This window comes from Mirounga leonina, unplaced genomic scaffold (assembly GCF_011800145.1).
Source record: "Mirounga leonina isolate KUSES-001 unplaced genomic scaffold, KU_Mleo_1.0 Mir_175, whole genome shotgun sequence".
Lineage (NCBI taxonomy): Eukaryota > Metazoa > Chordata > Mammalia > Carnivora > Phocidae > Mirounga > Mirounga leonina.
In genome coordinates, this window is record NW_023270453.1 from 33,751,476 (window position 1) to 33,771,439 (window position 19,964).

The 19,964-nt window shown below is 54.9% G+C and overlaps 2 protein-coding genes across 5 annotated transcripts in view; one reads left to right on the top strand and one right to left on the bottom strand.

Moving 5' to 3' along the window:
- The window catches only part of ABCC1 (ATP binding cassette subfamily C member 1), a 143,628-nt gene that overhangs the window by 122,651 nt on the left and 1,013 nt on the right, over positions 1-19,964 (top strand). The window contains exons 25-33 of one of the 4 annotated variants that reach the window (XR_004682326.1): positions 301-427; positions 987-1,088; positions 3,464-3,610; positions 5,479-5,637; positions 6,300-6,466; positions 7,500-7,694; positions 8,171-11,937; positions 18,826-18,913; positions 19,171-19,252. Coding sequence is in view for 2 of the 4 variants with exons in the window: in XM_035022348.1 (XP_034878239.1) it covers positions 301-427; positions 987-1,088; positions 3,464-3,610; positions 5,479-5,637; positions 6,300-6,466; positions 7,500-7,694; positions 8,171-8,279 (1,006 nt within the window). In the remaining 2 variants the exon portion in view is untranslated. Of the gene's footprint in view, positions 1-300; positions 428-986; positions 1,089-1,783; positions 1,951-3,463; positions 3,611-5,478; positions 5,638-6,299; positions 6,467-7,499; positions 7,695-8,170; positions 14,099-18,825; positions 18,914-19,170; positions 19,253-19,964 lie in introns of those variants that run through there. The other 3 variants (XM_035022348.1, XM_035022349.1, XR_004682327.1) reach the window with 3 other exon arrangements.
- Positions 14,652-19,964, bottom strand: part of ABCC6 (ATP binding cassette subfamily C member 6) — a 46,960-nt gene continuing 41,647 nt past the window's right edge. Inside the window, exons 27-31 of the mRNA XM_035022350.1 lie at positions 19,197-19,343; positions 17,481-17,639; positions 17,232-17,398; positions 15,417-15,611; positions 14,652-15,090 (exon numbers count right to left, since the gene is read on the bottom strand). Coding sequence (XP_034878241.1) covers positions 14,982-15,090; positions 15,417-15,611; positions 17,232-17,398; positions 17,481-17,639; positions 19,197-19,343 — 777 coding nt within the window. The 3' untranslated portion in view covers positions 14,652-14,981. The remainder of the gene's footprint in view (positions 15,091-15,416; positions 15,612-17,231; positions 17,399-17,480; positions 17,640-19,196; positions 19,344-19,964) is intronic.

Here is a 19,964-nt window from a genome sequence, read left to right on the forward strand (position 1 = left end):
AGGCGTCCCAAAAAGTTGGTTCTTAACAAGGCAGGCTTCAGTTTCCTGGGAAGTCGGCTTCTGGAGAACTCCGTTTAATCCCTGGGGTTGTCAGGTTGATGAGGAGGCAGCGAGGCCGTGTCCCTTTGGCTGTCCTTCCCCTGTGACAAGGCCTTTCTCGGGACCTCGCAGGGAATTCTGGCAGTTAGCAAAGTGCCCACCCCCCCACCCCCCCACCCCCGCCAGCTTGAACCAGACGCCGGATCTTGAAAACTGACTCCGGGTGTGTGTCTGTCCGCCCGTCTGTGTGTCTGCGAGCAGGTGGCTGGCGGTGCGGCTGGAGTGTGTAGGCAACTGCATCGTCCTGTTCGCCGCCCTGTTCGCCGTGATTTCCAGACACAGTCTCAGCGCCGGCTTGGTGGGCCTGTCCGTGTCGTACTCGCTGCAGGTAAGAGGGGGCTGCTCTCGGCCGGATTTTCTCATTCTCTTCGTGGGGGAGTCAGTCCTCAGGTTCTTGGGCCTTCGCTTTGAATCCGGGCAGGAGCTGGGGGAGCGGACGGGGGCCGAGCGGCACTGGAGAATCCCGGTGACCCGCTGGTGCTGGGGCGGGGCGGTGAGACACGTGGCCAGGACTCCCCCACTAGTCAAGCAGGCCGGTGACGGCCGACAGGGTGCCTCCAGCTACAGGAAGAAGGCCGTCCTGTGACTTTCCCTCCCGTCACGGCTTTCGCTGGGGCACCCAAATTTGGATGCATGGTATTTTCCTCTTACCATGTACTTCAGAATATTTTCGGGTGCCCTTTCTGATGACTTTTGTGGCCCGGGGGTTATTTTGAAACGTGTTTCCTTACGAGGTGCAGTGTAGGCCATCCGGGTGATGGCGGTACGTGAGGCGGACGTTTTCTGGACCTGTCTTACCTAACACATTTCATAATTCGTAATTACTTCCCAAAGATAAAGCAACTGGTGCTCACTCTAGGAGCTCTGTGTGACCCTTCCACCCGCAGGTCACCACGTACTTGAACTGGCTGGTTCGCATGTCGTCCGAGATGGAGACCAACATCGTGGCGGTGGAGAGGCTGAAGGAGTATTCAGAAACGGAGAAGGAGGTAAAGCCAGTGCCTGGCCTGGCCTCCCCTGGCCTCTCCTGGCCTCTTCAGTGTGGCTTATCCCGCACGTGCACTGCGCTGAGCCACAGCCTATGTGCTACAAGGCAGCCTCTGTTCGACAAGAATTGTCTTCCATTACTTGTCACGTATTTGCGTGGGGGACTTCTGTTATGGAAAACGAGACACTCGTTTCCTCTTTGAAGTTTAAAAATTAAGTACCCGTGAGTTGATTCAAAGCATGGAAAGGCACTCACAAGAGGCTCAGTACGTGCATATTGTAAAAATGGTGACGGTGGTAAGGATTTGACCCAAGTTTGGGGAACCCTGCAGTTATTCAACCAAAGTCCCCATTTTATAGATGGAGCAAAGGGTGGCCTAGGGAGGGACAGTGGCTGATCCGAGGTCACACGTGGCTGGAGCGGCTGGGAGTAGGACCCCAGTGTCCAGATTTCAGTGCCACATTGTCCTCAGAAACTGCCTTTTTCTGCCTGCACACCGTCACCTATAGCAGTGGTAGTGATGTAACGAGCACCTGGGGAGACCCCACCGTCCCCGCCACCACCAGGCATGCCAGCGACCCATACTGTGACCCCGGAGGCGCGTCAGGCCCCGTAGCACACATCTGACATGTTGTAATTCATACAGCCTTCCCGTAGTCTCGTAACGCCCATTCTGTCGTGATCCCCATTTTACAGGTGAGGAAACGGAGACTCAAGGTTAAGTTACTTGCCCAAGATTACATGGCTGGTAAATGGCTGACCTAGAATTTGCGTCTGGGCCATTGGCACACTGCCTCCCAAGAAGGTGCCCTTTGGGAATGAGACCAGGGCCCTGGTTAAACTGTCTTGAGGGATCTACAGAGGTGAGCCATGCCCCATCCTTAACGCTCTCACACAGTGACCCAGGTCCCCCTTCATCAGAGAGCATTATTCAGAGTGGTGTGAGCACCCCCTGTGGAAATGTAAACCAGGGGTTTCCCACTGCACTGAATTTTTTTTTTTTTTTAATTTATTTATTTGACAGAGACACAGCAAGAGAGGGAACGCAAGCGGGGGGAGTGGGAGAGGGAGAAGCAGCCTTCCCACAAGCAGAGAGCCCGATGTGGGGCTCGATCCCAGAACCCTGGGATCATGACCTGAGCCGAAGGCAGACGCCTAACGACTGAGCCACCCAAGTGCCCCTGAGTTTTTTTGGTTTTTTTTTTACAACAGCTTTTAAGATATAATTCACATGCCATGCAGTTCATCATTTAAAGTATGAAATGAAATTGATTTTTTAGAAAGTACCATGTTTTTTTACTTCTTTTAATTGTTTTTATGTTTTTAGAATAAGAACGTATTTGAAAAATACAAAAGAAAGTAAAGATTATCCAGGGTCTTATCACTACTAAAAATATATGTCTTTATATAGAATATATTTTCTTAGAAAGTTCCATCTACTTCTCTCTAGTGCTCTCCATGTTCTTACAGCTGTCCATTCATTTATATACCTAAGTTTATGAAAGGGAAATATGCTTGTTGAAAAAAAATTAGTATAGCAAGTTTATGGGGGAGAAAGGATGAATGCTGTCTTTTGTCCTCTCCATTCCTGAGCTTTCCACAAGCTAGCCCCAAGCCCGGCCCAGAGCACGTCCAGTTGTAGCGCTAAGGAAATGTTGAACTGAACTAAGAAGCCCTTCAGAAATAAGAGCTGTGTGACCTTGGGCAAGTTACTTACCCTCTCTGTGTCAGTTTCCTCACATGCAAGGACCCCACTCATGGGACTGTAGTGAGGATTAAATGAGGTCATGTGACCGTGCTCTTTAAAAGCATTAGCCATTGCTTTTATAGTTGCCCTCCACACGTAGGAGGCGTTTGGAGTAACACCTCTACCCTTTTGTCTGTCCAGACAAGACCACTCATTGATCGAATCAATCCGTAAATATTCGTGGAGTCCCTGTTGTGTGCTGTAGGGGCTGGAGCATGGCAGTGAACAGTGAACGAACCTGTCTTCCTAGAGTGGACATTCCAGGGGCATGCGAAGCACAATAAGCAAATAAAAGCACACCTCAGGTGCTAGGAGGTGCCATGCGGTGTGAGGGAGAATGGAGCAGGGGAGGGGATAGAGGGCACAGAGCCAGGGGGTGATCTCAGTGGCCCGAGATCAGCAGCACGTGAGGGAGCATGCGCAGAGGGGAGATGGGGGAAGAGCCTTCCAGGCAGGGTGCAGGGCCCCAGGAGCGGGGCGCACAGGTGCGGTTTAGAAACAGTGCAGCTGCGTGGGGAGCAGAGTGAGCCAGAGGGAGGGAGAGGGGTCAGAGGGGATATGCAGCCGGCTTGCCGGTAGCCTTAGGCTGCTGAGACGGACCGAAGATTCCTTATCCTGCCCCATCACAGGCTCCTTGGCAAGTCCAGGAAATGACTCCGCCCAGCACCTGGCCTCAGGTGGGCCGAGTAGAATTCCGTGACTACGGCCTGCGATACCGAGAAAACCTGGACTTGGTTCTCAAGCACATCAACGTCACCATTGATGGAGGGGAAAAGGTGGGTGCTCCTCGTCCCCCTGACCGTTCATAGCGGGGCATCGCTTGCAACCAGGCAGGTGCAACCAGGCGCATCATTTCCCCAGTTTATCACAGTCCGATTCCATGGGGTAGAGTGGCCTTTTCTGAGATGGGCTTGTGGAAGTAGAAGCTGCTAGAGTGTCCCAGCCACATTGCATACTGTTAGCAGGGAGCCAGATGAGGCCCGCGGGTATGTTTTGAAAAAAATCTGAATCTGTTGCAAATACTGAAAAATCTGGTATGTCTTATATAAAAATCCATTTCCTGCCCCCTTTTTTTTGTCTTTTTTGAGCGAGCGAGCATGTGCAACGGTGGTGGGAGGAAGGGCAGAGGGAGGGAGAGATTCCTAGGCAGGCTCCACACCCAGTGTGGGGGCTCAATCTCATGACCCTGAGATCATGATCTGAACCGAAACTAAGGATTGGATACCTAACCGACTGAGCCTCCTAGGCACCCCAACTTCCTGCTTTTCTTGAAAGGTTAAACATCTATGGGGCGCCTGGGTGGCTCAGTTGGTTGGCCGACTGCCTTCAGCTCAGGTCATGATCCTGGAGTCCCTGGATCGAGTCCCGCATCGGGCTCCCTGCTTGGCAGGGAGTCTGCTTCTCTCTCTGACCCTCCCCGCTCTCATGTGCTCTCTCTCAAATAAAAAAATAAAAATCTTTAAAAAAAAAAAAAAAAGAAAGATAAACATCTAGCAGCACTGGGCTTATACTCCCTGCCTGGTTCTTTGTAGACAAGATGAGAGCCTCCAAGCTCACCCAGTCACCTCCCATCTCACTTTTGTGCCTACTTGGCCCCTGAAGGAATTCAAGTTTGCCACCTCTAGAATGGAAAGATGCCATTGTCACTACTAGGGACGGCTCAGTGAATATGTGAAGTTGTCAGAATTCTGGAATATATCCCTAGTCCCAAGCTGTTGCTGGAAGATGTCTTTGCTGTTGAGACCCTTAGACCCTCAAGAATCAGACGAAGGGTCTTCCTGGCTGTCTGGCAGAGGACAGAGTCTCTTTCATCTCTGAACATACATGTTTGCTAAACACATATGTGTTTGCTAAACTGTTCCTACCCCAAGGCTCAGAATGTTTCGTTCCCATGAGATAATTTCTCTAACTTCTACCAAGGGTAAGAACAGAGTGGATTGTGTTCTCACTGAGGCTTCATGGCTTATGTTCCATCATGAGACTCTGCTGTGTGACAATTCTGTTAGAGGCTGGAGGAAGCCTGCCTTTCAAGACCCCAGACGAGAAGGGGAGAGTTATAATTGGATGTCAGGAATGTCAGTCATTGGCCACGGAGCAGGGAGCCCCGTTTCCTCAAGGGAGGATGAGTGGAGACTGGGTCCTGTCCATAACCTCTCGTTGCTCCTGCAGCTGGGTTGGAGGGAGCAGGTATGCAGGGGGGATCTGCTTGAATCTTTAAGCTACTTCGACAGCTCAGGATGGAAAACTCACCATCAAAGGATTGAAAAACAGTATGGGGGAAAATACCCGATTATTAACATTATCTAGAGTTGAAAATAATAGGGCTTTATTGAAAATCCCTTCTCCCTGAGCCCTGTCTCTTTGGGAGGTCTATACTAACTTATCAAAAGAGCTGAATATCATTTTAATTTATCAAAAGAGGTGGCACAGAGAAGGAAGTCCTTCTTGACCCTTCATACAGCCCCTGAAGGAGCATCCCTGGGAAGCTGCTGACGGGGAGGAATGTGGTGGGCGTCAGGTCGACCAGATGACTGAATTGCTTTAGGGCAGACACCTGAAATGTGGGCCTTGTGTGGGGGCAGGTGGGAGGCAACCCCTAGACGCTAGGATTCCCACCTCACCCTGGGCCCTTCCTGTCCCACAGGTCGGCATTGTGGGGCGGACGGGAGCTGGGAAGTCATCCCTGACCCTGGGCTTATTTCGGATCAACGAGTCTGCTGAGGGGGAGATCGTTATCGACGACATCAACATTGCCAAGATCGGCCTGCACGATCTGCGCTTTAAGATCACCATCATCCCGCAGGTGGGGTCTGGGTACACCAAGGGCATGAGTGGGGGGCAGTGAGAGAGATGTAGGTATGTTTTCAGGACAAATATAAATGTATTCCTACTTTATTATTTTAATCCTTCTCATTGAAATGATACTGTTTCTTTGCCACTGAATCTCCCCTTAGCATATAAGTAACAGTGGGAATTAACCGGGTATCATTCCTTCACTCCTGCTGGCTTCACTCAGGACAAGAATAAGCCTCTCAAGAGCCAGGCGAGAAATAGGAATTTTCTAGACTGATTTCTGTAGGTGTGATTCCCTCATGTGTTGCCTGGTCGTGTTATTTTCCCTAAAATTTTTTTCTAAGATTCTCCTTTGGAGGCAGGGAACAGGGAGGAATCCACAGTACTTTATGATTAGGAATTACCCATGCTGCTTCTCCCCACTGGAAGTTTCCGTGTATTGGAGACTCTGAGAAGTTTTCCCAAAAGAAACTTATTTTACTTCACTTAACCCAGGATTTTCCAAACCTTTGCCCCCCATTACTAACATCTCCAGAAATAGTGATTCCAAGGAACTCTGGAACACCATCTTGAGCGATTCTGGCCAGAACTGTTCACGTCGCACCTGTTTGCCCCGGGTGCAGGCGTCATGACGTGAGCCTCACCTGCCGTCTGCCATCTTTTCTCGAACAGGACCCTGTTTTGTTCTCGGGTACCCTCCGCATGAACCTGGACCCATTCAGCCAGTACTCAGATGAGGAAGTCTGGACGTCCCTGGAGCTGGCTCACCTGAAGGACTTCGTGTCTGCCCTTCCCGACAAGCTAAACCACGAGTGTGCGGAAGGCGGGGAGAACCTGAGGTAAGCAGGGATGTGAGGCCCTGACCGGGTCTCCTCGGCTCCACCTCCGTCGAGGTGTTTGAAGAGTCTGTCCTCCTGCATCTGTGTCAGGCCTGGGTTTGAGTCCCAGCTCTACCACGGATGAGCCATTTTCTCTTCACTTCTTATAGCCTCGATTTCAGCATCTGTAAAGTGGGCTTCAGTCCAGGCTCGTTGTACCATGAGGTATAAAACCAGGATGGCCGATGTGGTTCTTTTCTTACACCGGGTTTAGTCAATTGAGCAGGACTGTTCAACTATTGAAAGGCTTCTCTCTTGGTCAGTAAATGGCACTTTTCTGAGTTCTTTGAGTCACCACCCGCTGCCCCAGCTGTCCTGGCCCTTGTCCCAGGATCCCCAGGATCCCCCCATGACCCGGCAACTACAGTGTGACTGCCTGGTGTTGCAGGGAACCCGAGCCCTGCTCCAGTGTCCTTCATGCCTCGTCCACCCCTGTGACAGCCAACCACCAATCCTCAGATGTGTTCGGCTGCTCAGACCCTTGGGGTGGTCAGCCAGGTGGCCGTGCTCTTCTCGGCCCCCTTCTATGGCTGGGGGTCCCCGGGGCAGGTCGGCTCGGCTGCGCACAGCCTTCATCCCGCAGCGACCAGCCCATGCGTGTTGTCAATGGCGATGGTGGGGGTGCGTGTTCCGTCTGCGAGCCTCCGGTGGCCTCGTCGGCCGGCATCCCATTGACCACAGCGAGACACGTGGTTGAGTCCAGGGTCAAGTGGGAGGACCCTCCAGAAGGCACAGATACGGGGCCATCTGTTACCTGTCCCGTGGCCCATGCTGAGCTGGCCACACGTTTGGGATATCCCCGCCGAGCCCGGCTCCGGCTCCATAGCTGGGACGTCCTGAGCCGCCGCTGACGTCGGGTGCGGGCGCAGGGCGCGGGGCGCTCCTGGTCGTGGCAACACCTAGTGCCCCCTCCCTCTTCTCCCAGCTCCAGCCGGGGCTCAGGGTCGGGGCTGGTTTTGACCCTCTGTCCCCTGGCCTTTTCCTCCTGGTCCAGCGTCGGGCAGCGCCAGCTTGTGTGTCTGGCCCGGGCTCTGCTGCGGAAGACCAAGATCCTCGTGTTGGATGAGGCCACGGCGGCCGTGGACCTCGAAACGGACGACCTCATCCAGTCGACCATCCGGACGCAGTTTGAGGACTGCACCGTGCTCACCATTGCACACCGGCTCAACACCATCATGGACTACACGAGGTGACCCTGCCGGCACCATCCTGTGTCTAGGGACAGCCCTCTCTTCCCCCTGGGTATTTCTGACGCCCTCCATCATGTATTCAGTGCACACACGGGTGGAGTGCCCGCCACATTCTCGGCCCTATTCTAGGCACTAGGGCCTCAGCAAGGAGGTATCAGCCAGGGAGCCTGCCTGAGGGACCTTCGCGGTCAGTCAGGGGCTGGGTGCGGACACAGACAATAAGCACATGAGCACACGAAAGCACGTGGTGCTGGGAACGAAGTAGAAAAGGTGAGAGCCCTTCCCGGGGTAAGGATCCCAGGACTTTGACCGGAAGGGATCAAGGATGGCAGCCAGTTGGAAGGCTACTGCAGGAGTCCTAACAGAAGGTGTTAGGGGCCTGACCCAAAGCAGGGATTTGTTTGGGTGGCTCTTTGGGGGCACAAGATGCAGACCCCTTCCCTTCGCCTCACGTCTGTGTCTCCTCCTCTTGCAGGGTCATCGTCCTGGACAAGGGAGAGATCCGGGAGTGCGGCCGGCCCTCTGACCTCCTGCAGCAGAGAGGTCTTTTCTACAGCATGGCCAAAGATGCTGGCCTGGTGTGAGCCACAGAGCTGGTGCATCTGGTCAGAATTGCAGGGCTGACACGCCAGTGTCCAGGGGTGACGTACTGAGGCACCGTCCTTGGGAACCCAAGCCTCCTGTATACTGAAACCAAAAAAAAAAAGAGAAAAAAAAAAACAACCCCTAAAACCAAAACTCAAAAGCAGCCACCGTCTGGCCCCCGAGCTGGAATTGGCCGTGAAGAAGCAGGAGAGACACAGAGATGCAGCCCACCCAGAACACTCCCGCCCTTGCCTCCGTGGCCCCTGCAAGACGCACATATATTCTCAGGCCCCCGGGAACGCACGCTCATGCTCTTGGTGCTCCGTGAGGAGGTTTTGGCAGCCAGAATGCCAGAGAAAGTGGTTTCATAAAATAATGCTAGTGACCAAATCCAGCCAACTGCCTCAGATCTCTCCAGCCAAAGTCAACGGATTCCATCTTTGAGAAGCTCCCCGGCCCCCGGCATCCCCCAGTGTGCTTTGTCTCCTTGGGGCTGCAGGTGGGAGTGAGGGGCCTGGGAAGATTACTCTCCCCTCAGGCAGTACCCTGAGGGCCACGGACACTCCTCTTACCAACCATCTGGTCTTCCAGGCGCTCAGACACTGGGAACCCACGTCCCAGCCCTGCTCTCCCGGTACTCGCCTCCCAGGCCAGGGGCAGCCTCCACATCCCCGGACTTCTCACCGACGGGATTCGGCGGGACTTCCAGGCTGTCTGGACCTGGAGATCATCTCAGTACCAACTCCCCAGCCCGGCCGCTCCGCTCCTCATCCACTCCAGTCTTCTTGCTTTCCTCGCTCCCTCTTTCTACCCATCGCTAGGATGGCTTTACTGCCCTAGTCCCTGAGAGAGAAGATCTGTCGATGGTGATGAAGCGGTCAAGGCCAAGAGTGCTAGGTACCTCCCAGGTGCGGCCGGTTGGGACTGAAAAGGGCCCCGTTGAGTCTCCTCCGTGTGGTTAGATTTTTTTTCCCTCGCCCTTGGCATCTGGGTGGCTTGAAGGATGGCAGTGTGGAGAACTCGACATTTCATGACCGAGTCTCTTCCAGGACAAGAAAAGGACCCATTCACAGATATCAGTGATGGCTTTTTCTTTTTTTGTTTAGTTTTATTTTTTTGGCTTTAAGTGCTGCTCCAGGGGGGAAAAACGGTCTCAAGAGTTTAATTTCTTGGGAGGAGGTGTTGGTTGAGGAGCGGCATTCCCAGGGATTCCCAGCCACGTCGGCCGGCAGGTGACAGGTGGTCCACGTGTTCCTGGAGGAAAATGGAGAAGCAGAGTCCTTCTCGGTTTCTCGGAGACCAAAGCGAGACCCAAAACGCAGAGGAAGGTCACTGCTGCTCCAGGATTCATACTCGCTATGAATTGCATTGCTGACTTCACATCCAGAGAAGCATCTTTTTTCTTTTAGGTGGAAATATATATTTATTTTTTTGTAAGTTATACCATTCTTTCACATTAGATAAACCAAGTTTTTCTTGGGGATCTTTTTCTAAAGACTTACACTGGAAACGTGAACATTTGCAAATAATTTACAGTAAAAAAAAAATATTTTGTTTCTTACTCAACAATTGTTGTTTTCTTTGGGGCGTTAGCTGCGGGTTCTGCCACGTCCTTCAGAAGTCAGGATGGGGTTACGCTCTTGCCTGCTTCTGTTCTTTGTCTTTGGCAAACCCGTTGTCTCCAGTGGGAGCTCTTGTCCAGGAACGGGACCTGAGAGGTGAAGACTCCAGTGGGGTTCAGTGGGGAGTCGGCATGGCACGGTGGACAGAGCCTGGGCTTGAGCCCTGCCCTTGCGGTTTGCTGACCGGATGACCCTGCATGAGTCACTGGACGTCTCTGCTGCAGCTGCCTCGTCTATAAAACGGGGCTGACCTGCCCCGCGGGATTGTTGTGCTGATGAGCAGTGATGGTTTGTGGCACGCACGACCTTGGTCGTCTAAGACACAAGCCAGGCAAAAGTCCCATGTGGCCAAAGTTAGCTGAGAAACTGTGTTAGGTCGCCCAGGCTGTGCTGTGGTAGCAAATCAGCCGTAACGCTTAGGAAACGAACACCTGGGTGTATTTCTGACTCAGGCATTTTTTGATGAGCGTCAGATCCTCTCTAGGGTCCCTGTCTTCCCTGCAGCAACGGAGAGACCCAGGCTGTTGTGGTCTTACAGCATCACACCTCCCAAGGGCTGGCTTGCGGAGACCGGCACCGCAGGGGAGGGGAAAGCGGGCACCAGGATGACGCACCCCCGTTCTTAAGTGCCCCAAACCGGAAGCGACACAAATCCGTTCCACTCAGCCCAGTGGCCAGAGTCAGTCACGTGGCCCCAGCCCCACCGCAAAGGAAGCTGGGAGATGGCAGGGGGAGGAAGGAAGAGTAGTACCTCCCCTAGTGGTCGTTCCCGTGGTCTCTGGAGTCGTGGCTAGCGGGGAAGTGAGGCTGGCGTGTTGGGTTTCTGAGTTTGCACTGCGTGAGTCTTGCTCATGAAGAGTTGCTGTGTTTGGGGAGCAAACCATCCGTGCTGCGCCCTGAAAGCAGGCCCCGAGTAGCCGCGCAGAGCGGGCATCCTGCCGTGTCGCCCGGAGCGTGGTCGTGCTCAGTAGAGAGAGGCCGGTCAGCTTGTTCCCATTAGAAGGGAAGTATTTGGATATGCCATGTGGGGGGTCAGTTTTAGGGGTGAGGTCCCAGGTCAGATCCTAACCAGGTGTCCCAAGTGTGCGACCTGGTGTGTGCCTCGTGGGCATGCGCCATGGGACAGCCGGTGCTCAGGAGGGTCGTGGGCCTGGGTTCAAGCTCATGCTGCTTCCTGAAGAGGAGACCGTGTGCGGCCTTAACCCCGGAGAGGGTGGGGTCCGAAGCCCCGAGGCTGGGGCAGGGGTAAGCGCTTCGATGCCGTGGAAGGAGCAAGGGGGGCCCCCTCCCGGGTGCCCGGCCCTGGGCTCGGTGCTTAGCCTCACTCCTGTGGGAACGGACCCCCAGGCCAGAGCGGAGCGGGGAACAGGCGTGATGCTTCCTGCGTGGGTCCCACAGCACATTCCAGCAAAGTACTCACAATCTGACCACTTCTCTGCCCTCCAGTTGCTGCCACGCGGGTCCCTGTCTCGTGCCCCTGTGACTACCACCTCAGCGATCTCCCTGCTGCCCTGGCCACCCCACTTCCCCCTAGTACAGTCTGTTCTCCACCCAGCAGCATCGTGTGCCTTTAAAAACCCTCCATCACAACCCTCCAGTGGTCCCCGTGTCTGGCGGCAGCCAGCTTCCCTGCACACCCCGGCTTCCCGTAACCTCTGGGGGCCCCCAGCTCCCCTCTGGCCATCTCGCAGGGCCCTCCAGCCACAAAGCCCCTCTGCTGTCCTTCCAGCATGCTGGGCACTGTCCCGCCTCTGGGTCTTCCCTCTGCCCCAGATGTCAGCGTGGCTGGTCGCTGTCCTGTTTCTTTCACAGTGGCGGCTCCGCAAGAGCAAGGCTCTGATCGCCTTACTCCGTAATGAATGCCCACCCCGGGCCCATAGCTCGCCCCCGGTGACTGCCTTCTCTGATCCAACACTGAGCTCGCCGTGCCGGGCCCTGGGCCAAGTGTGACGTCATTGGGGCCTCTAGAACCTGCCTTTCAGGAGCTGTGGTTTCTTCATTGGTACAGCTGGGATCATTGTGTCCATCTGGCCAGGTGGGTGTGAGGATGGAAGCCGATGCAGGTAAAGCACCCAGCGCCACATCTGGCCCTCTGGACACCGTCCTACGTGGTGATGGCTTTCATTCATTCATTTGTCTGTCTATCCAGCCATCCTGATATCCATCCAGCCGTCCGTCCATCCATGCAATCGTCACTTATTGAACACTCCCACGTGCTGTGCACCATGCCGGATGCTGGGAGACACCGTGAACGCATGTGAACAAATACCTTGTGTCAAGAAGGAAAGGAGCCCATTCCTTCCCTTCTGGTGGGGGGGGAGGGTGTTGCTGCCAGAGTGGAATTCAGCTGTCAGCGAGCTGATGTTCTAGAGCTAAAGGAGTGTGCACGAGGCAGGTCAGTGGTTAGGTCGTGGGCTCTGGCGCCAGGCCACCCGGGTTCAGATCCCTGCATTTTCTCCGTGAAAGGGGCCTCAGGAAAGCGTCCTAGTAAGGTGATAACCCTGCTCCCTTCCTCCCCCCATTGTAAGGATTCACTGAAAGGCTGTGGCGGGCATCGGGGCAGGGCTTGGTGAGCTTGGTGAGCGTCGGCAGTGACGCGAGGGGACACGGGAGGATGAAGAACCGACCGAGGCGGGCACTGACCACAGGTCTGTACGTGACTTTCCCTGTAGCTGTCTCCCAGCGGGCCTTCGGCACGGTCTCTGGGGAGCCGTGGTGCGCCGCCCCTGGCACCCTCATTAGTGCTGGCTTCCATAGCACCCGCTCCCCTGTCCGTGAAAAAGCCTCGAAGGACCCTGAGTGCGTTTGCCAAACAGCGGCTACCACTTTTGCCTGCGGTCCGTGTGCCCGGATGTCAGGGGCCCCGCTCCAAGCAAAGTGCAAAGTGCTGCGCCTGGTCCCTTCCTGTCCTTCCAAGTTGGGCAGGATCCCCCACGCGATGCCTTGGGCTGTGGTGTTAAATAGACCCGGGACAGATCCCCCTCACCCTCACCGGCCCGCTCCGCCACTTACAAGCCCGGTGACCTTGGCATGCCAAGGTCATGTGAGCTCTCTGGGCCTCATTTTCCGCCTTTCCAAAACGGAGTTGGTAGGTGCTAGTAATGGTGGGGCCGGCCCTTCGGAGGCAGGACTGGGGGCCGGCAAGGGATGCAGCCCTCTGACCCCACTTGGAAGGCATCCAAATGAGCTTTTGGCCACACCTTGGCAGAGGGATGTAGAAGCTGCAATTAGATCTAGATTTAGTTTTCTCTGGGCTGAAAACCCTCCACTGGATGGAACAGCGTAAGATCCCTGTGACATGGCTAGGACAGGGTGGGTGGGTGTCCTCAGGCCCTTCCTGATACACCAACACAGCCACTGTCCGTGTATCTGGGTGATCGGTGGGTTGGCTTAGCCCAGTCCCTCTCAACTGGGTGACTGATCCCCCAGGGGACACTTGGCAGCGTCTGGAGACATCTTGTCACAATAGGTGGCATTGTGATTGGCATCTAGTGAGAGGCCAGGGATGCTGCCGAGCATCCCACGGTGCATGACCCAGAATCATCAACCCCACGTCAGTAGCGATGCAGTTAAAAAAAACTCTGGCGTGTATACTCTCTGCCCCACGGAGGACCCGAGGAGCTCCTCAAGCAGAACAGTATTGACACTAATAATGAAAGTTGATTGAGCACGTATTTGTGCCTAGCTCAGCTCAGACGCTTGCACGTATTAACTTTATCCCTGCAGCGATGCCATGAGGTCACGGCAGAACCCTGGGCTGCCAGAAAGTTCTCATCCAAGGCGTGGACTTGTTCTCATGCTGCATGTCTGTGTGACCTCAGGCTTGGCTATTTTAGACTCTGGTCCCTCTTGGCCCACGCCTGCAGCCGGCTTCAGCCGCGCTGTATCAGCTTTGCGACTGCGGAGGGAGATGGGCTGAGCCCCATGGCATGCCGTGCTGGTGCCTCCCCTGGACGGTGGGCAAGACCCGGCCCATCTCTGCCGCGGACCTGGGGCTTCCAACAGTCTCCGGAGGACACTCCCGGCTGATGCACCTGCTGGTGGGCCTCCCCCCCCACCCCCCAGCCGCCCACCCCCAGGAGCTAGAATTTGGTCTTTCACACACGTGCAATGTGTGCCCTGAGCAAATTCTTCCGTGGGGGGCCCGGGAGTCCCTGGCTCCGCAAATCTTGTTTTTGGCACTGAAGGTGCTGGTGTGGGGGGCCGGCCTGTTCTTGGTGGGGGGGCTGGGGAGTCGGCTTGTGTGTCGCTTCAGACAAGACGCTCCTTGGGGCTCACCTACGAGGGTGGAGGGGCAGCAGCAGGAGGTGTGGAATTCCCTGGAATCCTATGAGGAGCTTTAAAAATACTTACCAGAATGGAGAGCGCATCAGCGCCTGGTTGCGGGCGGGAGGAAGGTGGGTACGGTCACAACATGGTGACCGGAGGTGTCCTGGTGGTACTGGCCGTGCTCGGCATCCTGACTGGTGGTGGCAGGTGCAGAAGCTTGCCCAGAGACACATGTGTGCGTGCACATGCACAAATCCAAGTAAAAGTGGGGAAATCCGAACAGCATCGGCCAATGGTACCGATATCACTATTCTGGTTATGATACTGTACTACTGTTTTTCAGGATGTTGTTATTGGGGGAAACAGAGTAAGGCTACCCGGGAACTTTCTGGAATATTTCTTATAATTGCTTGTCCATCTACAACCATCTCAAAATAAAGAGGGTAATTTGTAAAAGGTACATGCTCCACCCCTCCCCCGCCAGCCCCAGCCCCAGCCCCGGGGATGTTGATTTTCAGGGTCTGTGGTGGAGCCCGGGCATGGGTGGGTTTTTGAGCCCCTCGGGTGAGGCCCCTGGGCAGCCAGCGCGGAGAGCCACCAGCAACTTCAGCTCCGGGGTGGACGAGGCTGGATGAGCCCTGATCAGACCGACCTGGGCATTGCTGTGTCCTCCCAGGTCTGTGACGGTTGGCCACTTCCTCTGCCATTTTCCTCCCAGAGAGCGGTGCCAACCGATGACCCCTGGGTCCCTGGCACCCCCAGGGCACAGCAGTCTCTCTGGGCTGGTACGACAAGGCGAGAGTTGAGGGCTCAGACCAGGCCCGATTCCTGCGCCAGCCTGTAAAACAGGCCCTTCTGGGCCAGCAGCTGGGCTGGGCTGCCACTCTCTGCCATCTGCCCCTTGTCCATGACGAGCACCCTGCAGGGTAGAGGGAAACGAGCAGCTCTTACCAGCCCAGTCGGCCCGGGCGCTCTGCCGCCGAAAGCCCTGCGTGTCTGTTCCAGAAGAGTCTGGCCTTCCCTGCAGTTTCCTGACCCTGACAAGCAGGGCGGAAGCATCAGCTGGGCATGAGTCCTTGGCCCCTCCCTTCCCCTCGGGGCATCAGTTCTGCCTCCCGTAGAGTGGGCACTCGCTAATCCATTCCAGCGCCCCTCCGTCTCTAAACCCTGCCGCTTCCTCTGCCACTGCAGGGGTGGCGGGGGCCGGGGGAGCCTCCGAGGGCCAGCCGGGAGAGGGGTGCGTACCTGGCGCAGTCCATCACAGAGCACAGGCGGTGGGCGATGAGCAGCACCGTGCACCGGGCGAACCAGCTGCCGAGGGCGGCCTGCATCTGGAGCTCCGTGCCTGGGTCCACGGCGGCCGTGGCCTCATCCAGGATGAGGATCCGGGTTTTCCGGAGAAGGGCCCTTGCCAGACACAGCAGCTGCTTCTGGCCCACACTGGGAATGAGTGGGAGGGTCAGGCCAGACACTGGTGTGCCTGCACGTCAGGATGGGCAGGGTCTGCCCACAGATGGGGTTTCCCCCAACAGCTTCAGAAGTTGGGGATGTGTGTGTGCACATGCACGTCTACATGTGGGTCGGTCCCTGGTCCACGAGCTGGTAGGAATCCCCATCCTGCCATTTTTGAGCAGGGTGACTCGAGGCAAGACATTCAAACCCCGGTGCCTCAGTTTCCCCAGCAGTGAAACGGCTATTTCTGTTTCCATTCTGGGGTTTTCACCTTGTGCCGGACACATGAGGGTGTGCGTGTGCATATGCTGGGTCACTTCTCACAGTGACCACCAAGGTGGTTACTGTATTGAGTCTTGTGACTACTGAGGGTGCGAGGACAATATAAGTCCCATAAAGTGCTCAGCGGTCTGCTTGCCACGGAGAAAGCCCTCAGCACCGGAGGCTTCTCCTACTCTAATTACAGACAGGGAAGTTGAGGCTCGAGTTCACACGGTCTGTGAGACCCCTTACCCTCAAGACCCAAGGGTGTCTGGGGCTCTTTCCTGCCACGCTTAACCGACTGAGCCACCCAGCCACCCCCAGAATGTCTTGGTTTTGAAAAAAAGCACACACCATACACCTGGCAGCATTATTCACAGTAGCCAAAAGGTGGAAGCAACCCAAGTATCCATCAATGAATGAATGGATAAAAAAGATGTGGTCTATCTATACAATGGAGTATCATTCAGTCTCAAAAAGGAAGTTCTGACACCTGCTACAACGTGGAGAACATTGTGCTGAGTGAAATAAGCCAGCCATTTAAATGAGAGACCCAGAGTCGCCAAATTCCTAGAAACAGCAGAATGGCGGCTGCCGGGGGCTGCAGGCTGGGGAAAATAGGGAACTGCTTCTTTAATGGGTATAGGGTTTCAGTTTTGCAAGATGACAAGGTCCTGGAGATGGGTTACACAGTGGTGGGGATGTACTCAACATTATCAGTCGTACATTAAAACATGGTAAAGATGCTCAATTTTATGTGTATTTTACCACAATTAAAATTTCTTTAAAAAGGCATAGGCCAGGAGCACCTGGGAGGCTCAGTCGGTTAGGCGTCTGACTCTTGATTTGGGCCCAGGTCATGATCTCAGGGTCATGAGATCGAGCCCTGCCTTGGGCTCTGCGCTGGGCGTGGAGCCTGCTTGAGATTTTCTCTCTCCTTCTCCCTCTGTCCCTCCCAGCCTCACTCACATGCGCATGCTCTCTCTGTCTCAAAAAAAAACAAAACAAAACAAAAAAAACATACACCATATGTTACTCAATACCCCAGTGAGCGTGTGGTTAAGCACCAATATCAAAGACCATACTTTTGCAGCAAAATAAATGCTGAGTGGGATAAAGAGAGACCGTAAGTAGCCTTGTGTGGGTAATTACAGGTTGGGTTTTGTCGCCCAGATACATTTAGGGACTGAATTTAGGAAAAAGAACCTGGCTACTCAGAGCCTGTGTTGGTGTTTGGGATTGCTGATAAGCGACAGGTTCAAACTGAGTACTGACTGAATGGGGCTGACTTCCAGGGCACATTAGCCCCGGGCTGACCCCAGTCGGGGTGGGGGGGGGCAAGCCTACCTCAGGCTGTGACCTTGCTCGGCCCACTCATACTGCAGCTGGCCCGGCAGGCTGGCCACCACGGCTCTGAGCTGCACGGTCTCCAAGGCTTCCCAGATGGCCTCATCCGTGTGCTCATTCAGTATGTCCAGGTTCATCCGCAGAGAGCCGGGGAACAGCGCCGAGTCCTGGCCAGAAGGGGACAGAGGGTCAGAGCCGGGCCTGGCCGTGCCTCTCACCTCTGCCCACCCCGTTCCCCCCAGACCTCACCTGGGGGATGATGGTGATCCTGGACCGCAGCGTGTGCAGCCCCACGTGGGCGATGGGGACCCCGTCGATCCAAATCCCCCCCTCGGCCGCCTCCAGGAGCCGCAGGAGGCCCCCGGCCAGGGAGGACTTCCCGGCCCCCGTCCTGCCAACGATGCCCACCTGTCAGGGGATGGGAGGCGAGGCTCGTTCTGACCAGGCCCGACCAGACGAAGGCAGGCCATGGGCCGGAGGGTCCCTGGGCATCTCTACGAGGTCTTTCCCCTGCACCCAAGATCCATCCGTCTATCCATCATCCTTTGATGGATCGTCCTTCCATCTGTCCCTCTGTCCTTTCATCTGATTACCTTTCCATATACTCATCCCATTCTATCCAACCTTCTTTCTGGACATCATTACCTTCTGCCCCCGCTGCCCCCCCATCCTCCGTCAGCATTTACTGTTGCATTCTCAATGTCTGACACTCGTGGAGGTCCGGCACGATTTGTTTAAGAAGTGAATGACACGTGTCACCCATTGTAGGACAGGCACTGTTCTAGCCACCAGGAATACAGAAATGAAGGAGTCCTTGCTCCAAAGAGCTCCCTGGGTGGTATGGGAAATAGTGCAACTGAGCATACTTCATTTGAATACAGTGGGATGAACAAGCCCCCTCTATAATCAAACTCTGGACCTGAAGCTGCCTGGGATGGGGGTAGTTAATGGGGTAATCAGAGAAGGCTTCATGGTGGAGGGGATTCTTGAGTGGCATCTTGAAGGATGAGTAAGAGTTTGGGGAGGGGGAAGATTCCAAGTCAACCACACTAAGTGCTAGACTGTAAACTCCCCGAGGGCAGCACTGGGTGCCCACCTGGCCCAGTGAGGCGGCTACTCCACCGTGTTGGCTAAGCCCCAACAGGGCAATACACGGAGACTTGGGCATAGCCTTTAATGCCAAGCTCAGGAGTTTGGGCTTTCTTCTAAGGGAAGCTGGGAGCAGATGGAAGGTCCCAAGCAGAGGAACAACATGCCGGGATAAAGATCATAGGAAAACAGGCTGGAGGTGATGAAACGGGAAGCTGGGGGCTCAGTTAGGGGCCTGGAGCCGTCCGGGGAAAGGCAGGAAGGAAGTGTGCCTGGGTGGGGAGTCCATGGGCTAAACATCTGTAAAATGGGATAATCCTAGCGCTTCCACCTAGGGTTGTTGTCAGAGTAAAACTGCAAATGATAATGAATAAAAGCACTGGTAAACATTTCTGCAGCCCTGGCGATGTGCCAGGCCCTGTTCCAGACAGTGTCCCCATGTATTAATTCAGTTAAGCTTCACAACAGCTCTAGGAGAGTGACACTATGATTTCCAGTTTTACAGATGGAAAAACTGGGATCAAGACCTGAAGTGACTTGCCCAAGGTCAGCCATGGCAAAGCCAGGAACTGAGCCCAGGCCAACGGGATAAGGTACGTGGAGCATTCCGCCCTCTGCCCCGGCACATAGTAGGTATTCAACTAATATCAGAGGCAAAAAGAAAGAAGGGAGTCGGGGAGATGCCTCCTCGTCTGGGACACCAAGGTGGGTGGGCGGTGCATCTCACCAAGATGGCGGCAGGTTTGGGGAAGACTGTAGGTTCGGTTAGGGTGTGGTGGGTCTGCAGACGAGGGGAGCTGAAGTGGGGTGTGGAGGAGGCATTGCTCACCCTGCGCCTGGCCTCCATGAGGAGGAAGACATGGAAGAGCCGCTCACCTTCTCTCCGGCGTGGATCTTGAAGGACACACCCCGGACGGCCAGTGGGAGCTCAGGTTGGTATCTCAGCCCAAAGTTCCGGAACTCGATCTGCCCCCCGTGAGGCCAGGGGGACCGGGCGGCACAGGTGGGCAGCCTCCAGGGCGCCTGGGGCAGGAGGGGACACGGGGTCAGAGGAGCATCTCTCCGAGGTGTCTCACGAAATGGCCCACCTCTTTGAGGTTCAGTTTCCTCTTCTGCAAGATGGGCATATTTACTGCTTTTTTACAGGGTGGTAGGGGGCATGGAACACAGCAGAGCGAAAAACAAATAATATCTGGGATTATAAAAATAATGCTGGTATTGGCTACTCTTTTATTATTATTATTATTAGCCATTATTATTATTTTTTTTTTAAGATTTTATTTATTTATTCATAAGAGATAGAGAGAGAGAGAGGCAGAGGCAGAGGGAGAAGCAGGCTCCCAGCAGAGCAGGGAGCCCGATGCGGGACTCGATCCCAGGACCCCGGGATCATGACCTGAGCCGAAGGCAGACGCTCCACCGACTGAGCCACCCAGGCGTCCCATTATTATTAGCCATTATTAATTGTCAAATAATAGTCTCTCTTCCTCTAGAAGGGGTAGACATGCCCCTTCACCTTTGCGAGCAGGACGAGACTGCACCGTAGGGGGCATTAGCTGCCGCTGGCTCTTCCCGGGACCTTGAACATGCCCTCCACGCCCTGGAGGTGTCAGGGGGCCAGTAAGAGCAGTGGGCGCAAATGGA